This window comes from Phyllopteryx taeniolatus, chromosome 8 (genome assembly GCF_024500385.1).
Source record: "Phyllopteryx taeniolatus isolate TA_2022b chromosome 8, UOR_Ptae_1.2, whole genome shotgun sequence".
Classification (NCBI taxonomy): Eukaryota; Metazoa; Chordata; class Actinopteri; order Syngnathiformes; family Syngnathidae; genus Phyllopteryx; species Phyllopteryx taeniolatus.
The window spans coordinates 23,501,749-23,509,628 of NC_084509.1; the positions used below are offsets into that span (position 1 = coordinate 23,501,749).

The 7,880-nt window shown below is 40.9% G+C and overlaps 2 protein-coding genes across 2 annotated transcripts; one reads left to right on the forward strand and one right to left on the reverse strand.

The window, feature by feature from the left end:
- Window positions 1-143: 143 nt before the first annotated feature.
- Window positions 144-3,372, reverse strand: LOC133482086 (dynein axonemal assembly factor 1-like). The gene is made up of 2 exons (XM_061781717.1): window positions 2,340-3,372; window positions 144-844 (listed from the first exon to the last, which is right to left on the reverse strand). The coding sequence occupies exons 1-2, from the start codon at window positions 3,205-3,207 to the stop codon at window positions 150-152; spliced, it is 1,563 nt and encodes a 520-aa protein (XP_061637701.1). The 5' UTR covers window positions 3,208-3,372; the 3' UTR covers window positions 144-149.
- On the forward strand, window positions 3,340-7,591 carry mrpl44 (mitochondrial ribosomal protein L44). Its single transcript, XM_061781718.1, has 4 exons — window positions 3,340-3,569; window positions 3,991-4,459; window positions 6,400-6,578; window positions 6,675-7,591. Exons 1-4 carry the CDS (start codon window positions 3,391-3,393, stop codon window positions 6,847-6,849), a joined length of 1,002 nt encoding a protein of 333 aa, XP_061637702.1. The 5' UTR covers window positions 3,340-3,390; the 3' UTR covers window positions 6,850-7,591.
- Window positions 7,592-7,880: the final 289 nt, after the last annotated feature.

Sequence of the window (7,880 nt, forward strand, 5' to 3'; positions counted from 1 at the left end):
AAGACACCATACTATAACACTGTGAATGTTGAAATTATTTCCAAGTGTTAATATAATATGGGTACTCGTATACCATAACCCAGTTTGTACTTGCTAAAGTCACAACAACAAAATATGTGTGGGGAAGGGGGTGGGGGGGGGGTCAAATTTTAAAGCTCTTCAATCAGGCAGTGTGGTGGAAAGGATATTGGACTTGTTTTGAATGTTTTGTTTGGTTCATAAGCATCCCTATCTTCTGTGTATATTAATAATGAATCATTAGAAGCTGTAAATGACTTGCACGGACTCAAACACACTGGATTAGCAGCACTGAAAGGTGTCATTTTCCTGAATGATTCATCCACACTGTCCTCCCCTGTGATTACTTCTATTCTTGGTCTCAACATCATCTGGGAAGACATTTCTGAGACGTCTGACTCCAGATCCTCAAGGTCAGGTAGATCGTCAACATGTAGTGGTCCAGTAAGTGGAATGGTTTCCAGTTGCTCTGCATCCACCACTTCAGTCACAAGTGTCCCAGGACCGTGTGACGATTTCGGAGAAGTCACGCTGACCAAAGGAAGCAGTTGATGCGTCATGTTCACTTCTCTCCCTGCATCATCGCCTAGAACCACACACTCTGGTTGTTCCCCATTATTGCCCTCTGGTCTTTCTTTGTGTAATTCCTCATCATATTTATTTGACTCAGAATTGTTGTTTGGTTGCTTTTTGTGGGGCTGCTGTTTTGTTCGGTTTTGCAAAAACTCCGCATGGGCATCCAAGGTGTCCTGAACAAAGACTTGCATTTTCTCAACCGGTGGTTCCTCACAAGAAACCTCAGTATTAACTGAAGTCTCGGTTTCACCTGAAATTGAAGAAACACCTTTATTCGCCAAGCATGGAAATTGTCACCAGTAGTTGGTGTCACACAAGTCGTAACGAAATAGACACTATAACAAAAGACAGATTTAAGACACACAAATCTACCGAGTACAGAATAAAGGTAAGGTTATTTTATACTTCTTTTGGTACATGTAAATGATCAGGTATGTGTAAGCGGGCAACTTATTACCTATGTTTTTATTGATTATTTCTATTCTTGAACTACTCTTTCGCTGATATTTTCAATGTTGTTGTTGTTTTTTTACATTTTCACAATTTAGTGGATAATACTTTTCCCATACCTATATACTAATCCGTAATCACTTATTAAATGTGATGGACTATGTTGATCTTGTTAATGCTGATGTAGGCACTGCTACTATAAAGGTCATGGTCAACCCCCACCGTAACCTAATCATCTGTGTACCTACCTAACATGTTGAGTTTAGGGATAATCTTGCACAAATTGCATGAAAAAATATTTTGTTGCTTTGAGCATAGCAGGGGCTGGGCGATTATAGAAAAAGTAATGATCACGATCATTTTTATATTGAAATCATGATTAATAAACATGATTATTCGTTGAGTTCAAAACAGTATTTATTTAACTACCAAAACTCCACTTTAAATATAACTTAACAAACAAATAAAATAATAATATATAACAAAATAGAAAGAAAAACAATAAAAAATAATACAGCCATGGCTAAGAACATTGCCACACCTTGGATGACTGGATTGTGTATTACATATATTTGTAAAAAGAAGAAAATCCTTCTCTCAATATTCTGGCATTTAGAAAATAAAAATAATGTTGGGAATCCTAATTGACCTAAAACAGGAATATTTTAGTCTGATTTCATGACAGTGATGGGGGAAAAAAGCATTTGTGTCTTTTTTATGCAAAGTCATGGATCTGCTGTTCCTGCTGTACACGACTTGGCCTATTAAGGGCAGTGTGTTGTGATGCATGCATGGAGCTGCATATTACTGGAAGCTAAAAATTTTTAAAAAAAGTAGAAGAAGAAAGTAGGTAAGGAAAGGAAATAATCAGTACACTATGATAAAAAGTAAAACTGAATTAATAATTTTTAAACCAGTCCAAAGATTACATTATGATTTGGGTTTGTGTGTGTGTGTGTTTTGTTGATTTGAGAGGTTTAGATTATTATTATTTTTTTTATCATTTAAGTGCATAGTGATCAAATGAATAACAGTGACAGAATGATTCAATTTGACAAAGATGTATCATCTTGCAAACTGACTTTTAAAAAATTAATACTGGTGAATTATGACCTTTGGCTATACCCTTAAATTCAAAGTCAATCTACTATATGTCCAAAATTTGAATTAATTATTTTTTTTTTTAAGTGTAAACTTTGGCATGTAAAACGCTCTGAAGCCTGCGAGTGTTTTTTTGCATCTTGGAAAGATGAAAAATGTGCAGCTCAATGTGTATGAGTACTAAAACTGCTGACCTCTCTCAAGGTCGTCTTTCAGGCGTTGCCTCTCCTGAGCTTTCTTTCGTATTATTGCCAAGGCATCCAAGCCTTCCTGGATTTTTCTCCTTTCTCGTGTGTTCCATCGCTCTCTCTCCTTGCGTTCCTCCTCAATCCCACCAAGTGCCCAAGCCTCTGCACACGCCTTGTCATTAGGGAAAACAGGCCTGTCATCGAGGAAGGTAAGCTGCTTGAGGCGGACGATCAAGGTCTTTCTGTAGTTGGGAATCTTTTTCACAACTTCATTTCCCATCAAGTTAAGGACTCGTAGTTCTGGCATGTCTTCAAGCACAGGAATAATACCGAGATCGTTTAACAGGTTGTGAGACAGATCCAGCACACTGATGGATGGACACTGACTCAGATGCTCTATGTCGCCAATTCCCTCGAGTTTGTTATGGGCAATCTGCAGAGTATTAAGATGAGGAAGGCAGGAAATGTTCTCAATGGTCTGTATGAGGTTATTGGAGACGTTTAGAGTGCACAGGCTTTTTAGAGGCTCGAGATTTTCCAGCTTGTGTATAAGGTTCTGCTGAAGAAACAGACAGCGAAGGTCAACCTGTGCATTCAGATTCCCAATTTGATGCAGCCCATTGCTTTCTAGCCAAAGACACTTCAATCCTGTGTACTCCTCTAGATTTTCGATGGTTTCGAAACCTTTGAAGTGCAGATACAAGGTGTCATTCAGGCAGGGTGTTGAGTAGAGTTTGTACTGCTTACAGTGCTCTTTTAAAAATGTCTTGGTCATCCGCGGGCCTGACTGCTTTCCATGTCCTTTCTTTTCCGCATGTCCATCCTGTATTGCGCCGACCTGAGAAGATGTTTCGCCAATCCCGGCAAGCATCATTGTTTACAAAGGTTTCTGCACTCCGAAAGAAAATGCTCACCGGCAGTATAGTTCGATCAGCAAGTGACTCAGTGTGTTAGTTGATAGTTTTTGTTCCCATGGTAACGCTGCGACAACCGGCCACTGACGCTTGTTTCCCATCGGACAGGTTTCGCTGACGTACACCTCCGTCGACGTACCAGCATGGCGTCAGTGGTCATTCTTATTAATCGCGGCGCGTTGACGTTTGGGACACACTGCCGACATTTGAATTGGAATGTCACAGTCACGCAGGTTCGAGGGATAAAGCGCTGGATGAAGGCCTACACACACCTAATGGCACGAAAGCTAAAGCTTGAAGGTCCTCCACCGCCGAAACCAAGGTGAGGCTAACGTCGGCTAAAACCACCGCAAGCGACAGTAATGATTTGGAATAGTTAGTCTTTGCTTGTTTATTTAACTTGCAGCGTGCAATTCATCCTTTAAACATTGTACTGTGTTGTTCTCTAATGATCAGTGGGACTCGTGAGAACCGTGACTTTTATTACCTATCTAGCAAGTCAACAACGCTGATGATAACGCTGACAGGGTCACTCAAACTGAACATTATATTTATACAGCTTTTTGACATTGTTTTGGATCACTTGTTCCTTCTACCGCAAGTGTACTCAATCTGGGTGGTTTTAATTCCAAGTTAATGGAATATAAACCTTGTATCAAGGGCACAATAATCTTCATGATTTATGTTTCTCAAAAAAAAAAAAGCACTCTGATCAGGTACATGTCTGCTTTTTTTGTTTTCAGATCTCAAAAGTCTAATTGGGATTACCATGCTGAGGTTCAGGCTTTCAGCACCCGCCTCCAAGAGAACTTTTCCTTGGAGCTACTGAAAACGGCATTCATAAATCCCTGTTACCTGCAAGCGGAGGAGAACAGGAGACAAGGGCTGGGCATGGACTCTGAAGTCACAGCTCTTGCTCTGAAACATAATATCGAGTTGAGTGCACAGGGAGATGCCTTCACGAAAAGCTTCCTTACTGATTGGTGCAGGGCGAGCTTTCCCAGTCTGCCAACACAAGGGGTGGAAAGTGTCGTGAGACATCTCACTAGTGTCGATCTACTGAGCAATGCCGCTCGAAATCTTGGCATTGAGGATCTAACCATGAGTTTACAATTCCCTGTCCCGGACAATGTGCTTTATTCTACATTCATGGCAGTGATTGGAGCGCTATATGAGAGCAGTGGAAAAGAGCGCACAGGATATTTCCTCAGGGTAAGTTGATCAGTCAATAAGTTCAGAGAATGAGATGTTTCCCATCATCAAACAAATTTAAATATTAGTCAAAGAAAACACAGGTAAACACAAAATGCAGTTTTTATTTTTATTTTATTTTTATTATTTAGGGAGACAAATAAAATCCAAACTTACATTACCATGTGTGAAAAAGTTGTTGCCCCACTGTTAAAACTTAACTGTGGTTTGTCATAACTGAGTTCAATTTCTCTGGCCACATCCAGGCCTGACACTGCCACACCAGTACTCAATTAAAAAATAAAAATAAAGTTAAATAGGATCTGCCTGACAAAGTAGACCAAAAGAGCCTCAAAAGCTAGACATCATGCTGAGATCTAAAGAAATTCAGGAACAAATGAGAAGGAAAAGTAATTGATCTCTATCAGTGTGGACAAGGTTATAAAGCTATTTCTAAAGCTTTGGGACTCCAGTAAACCACAGTGAGCGCCATTATCCACAAATGGTGAAAACATTGAAGAGTGTTGAAATTTCCTAGTAGTGGCCGGCTAACCAAAATTCCCCTAAGAGCGCAGCGAAGAATTTTCCAAGAGGTCCCAAAAGACCCCACAACAACATCCAAAGAACTGCAGGGCTCACTTGCCTCGTTTAAGGTCAGTTTTCATGACTCCACCGAAAGAAGAGAAAATGGTCTGCATGGCAGAGTTCCAAGATGAAAACCACTGCTGAGCAAAAGGAACGTTAGTGCTCGTCTTTTTTTTTGCCAGAAGACAACTTGATGATACCCAAGACTTTTGGGAAAATACTCTGTGGTATGATGAGACAAATGTTGAACTCTTTGGAAAGTTTGTGTCCCATTACATCTGGTGTAAAAGTAACACCGCATTTCAGAAAAAGAACATCCATCCATCCATTATCTGAGCCGCTTCTCCTCACTAGGGTCGCTGGCATGCTGGAGCCTATCCCAGCTGTCATCGGGCAGGAGGCGGGGTACACCCTGAACTGGTTGCCAGCCAATCGCAGGGCACATAGAAACAAACAACCATTCGCACTCACAGTCACAGTCATGCTGACGGGCAATTTAGAGTCTCCAATTAATGCATGTTTTTGGGATGTGGGAGGAAACCGGAGTGCCCGGAGAAAACCCACGCAGGCACGGGGAGAACATGCAAACTCCACACAGGCGGGGACGGGGATTGAACCCCGCACCTCAGAACTGTGAGGCTGACGCTCTAACCAGTCGGCCACCGTGCCGCCCGAAAAAGAACATACCAAGAGTAAAATATGGTGTTGGTAGTTTGATGTTCTGGGGCTGTTTTGGTGCTTCAGGACCTGGAAGACTTGCTGTGATAAATGGAACCATGAATGCTGCTGTCTACCAAAAAATCCTGAAGGAGAATGTCCGGGCATCTGTTCATGACCTCAAGCTGAAACCAACTTGGGTTCTGCAGCAGGACAGTGATCCAGAACACACCAGCAAGTCCACCTCTGAATGGCTGAAGAAAAACAAAATGAAGACTTTGGAGTGGCCTCGTCACCCCTGACCTGAATCCTATTGAGATGCTGTGGCATGACCTTAAAAAGGCAGTTCATGCTTGAAAACCCTCCAATGTGGCTGAATTACAACAATTCTGCAAAGATGAGTGGGCCAGAATTCCTCCACAGTGCTGTAAGAGACTCATTGCAAGTTATGACACCGCTTGATTGCAGTTGTTGCTGCTAAGGGTGGCCAAAGTTACTAGGTTTAGGGGGAAATAAAAAAAATTTCTCCCTTAAAAAATAAAGACCTTCATTTAAAAACTGCATTTTCTGTTTACTTGTGTTCTCTTTCACTAAAATTGAAGTTTGTTTGATGATGGGAAACATTTAAGTGTAACAAACGTAAAAAAAAAAGAAATCAGGAAGGGGGCAAACACTTTTTCACACCATTCTCACGCATTTATACATCTTCTCAACTTTAGGATTTCCTAGTTTCGCAGCTAATAGGAAAAGACCTGTTTGATATGTGGACAGTGGTCAATCCTATGGGACTTCTGGTGGAGGAACTAAATAAGAGGAACGTTCCCCTTCCAGAGCCTCGCCTGATCAGGTCTGCTGGGTCCAGCACCGTTCTGCCGCTGTATTTTGTTGGTTTGTACAGGTATGAGTACATCTATTAACGCATCTATTTTATCCGATTTTTGTTGAAATACAGTTTTGTTTTATTTATTCTTTTTCCTCCATTGTTGACATTCAGTGATAAGAAGCTCCTGGCCCTGGGTCCAGGTGAGACACTTACTGCAGCAGAGGAGGAGGCAGCTCGAGTGGCCCTGCGGAAACTATATGGCTACACTGAGGACCGCAGACCTTTTGACTTTAGTCCACAACCACAGCATGAGCATTCTTTACTTCAATTAGTCAGCAGCAGTTAATAAAACAATAACACTTGAGTTGCTACTTGCAGCTGGAGAACATCTTCCCTACTTAGTGTCAGGGAAATAATGTACTTATTTGGGCCATTGTCTGTCTTGTGGTCTTTAAATGTATATATCTAAACATGAACAGGTTTTGTATTCACTTTAGGAATACATGAATGAAAATGAATGAGCCCTGGGTGATTTACAGAAAAACAGTCGTTACAAACCTGCCTTGTCTTCATACTGAATATAGAGAGTAAATATAATTTACAATTGCAATTATTTGTTTGTTCACTTAGAATAAACTCTTTGTTCTGCTGCAAGTGATTGTTATAATCATTAGTCTGTCTGTCAATGAGGCACAAAGTATGTAATGTATACATACCTGCTATAGACTTATTTTTAAAAACATTTTTGCATCACATGATATAATGCACATGTTACATGTTATGAGAGGGAGCCTCTTAAGGCATACCAGCTGTTGGCGGGCACATAAAATTGCTTAATTCCCCAAATGAGTCTTATTATATATTTAGATTTAATTTCTTTAAGTTCCTTTCTATTAAACCATGAATATTTAGGTTGAAACGTCCCTGTTGCCCCCCCCCCCCCCCCTCCCAAAAAAATTCCAGTGGCACTAAGGGGTGCAAGTGGTAGTTATGTTTGGTGTTCGGCTTATGAGGGTCCCTTGGAAAAACTAGCCCCTGTCAGGACTGGACAAAAAGAGTTTGAGAAAAGTTTGACAGTATAGTACTGGTGTGTGTGTTTTATATATATATATATATATATATATATATATATATATATATATATATATATATATATATATATCCATCCATCCATCCATTTTCTGAGCCGCTTCTCCTCACTAGGGTCGCGGACGTGCTGGAGCCTATCCCAGCTGTCATCGGGCAGGAGGCGGGGTACACCTTGAACTGGTTGCCAGCCAATCGCAGGGCACATAGGAACAAACAACCATTCGCACTCACAGTCATGCCTACGGGCAAGTCTCCAATTCATGCATGTTTTTGGGATGTGGGAGGAAA

What these genes read in the sequence shown, in the direction of transcription:
- LOC133482086 (XM_061781717.1), bottom strand. Translation starts at nt 3,207, where the DNA reads ATGATGCTTGCCGGGATTGGCGAAACATCTTCTCAGGTCGGCGCAATA. An exon ending in GAAAGACGACCTTGAGAGAG is followed by an intron (nt 845 to 2,339) that starts GTCAGCAGTTTT and finishes CTTCAATTTCAG; the next exon opens with GTGAAACCGAGACTTCAGTT.
- mrpl44 (XM_061781718.1), top strand. Translation starts at nt 3,391, where the DNA reads ATGGCGTCAGTGGTCATTCTTATTAATCGCGGCGCGTTGACGTTTGGG. An exon ending in CCTCCACCGCCGAAACCAAG is followed by an intron (nt 3,570 to 3,990) that starts GTGAGGCTAACG and finishes TTTTGTTTTCAG; the next exon opens with ATCTCAAAAGTCTAATTGGG. An exon ending in GCACAGGATATTTCCTCAGG is followed by an intron (nt 4,460 to 6,399) that starts GTAAGTTGATCA and finishes TCTCAACTTTAG; the next exon opens with GATTTCCTAGTTTCGCAGCT.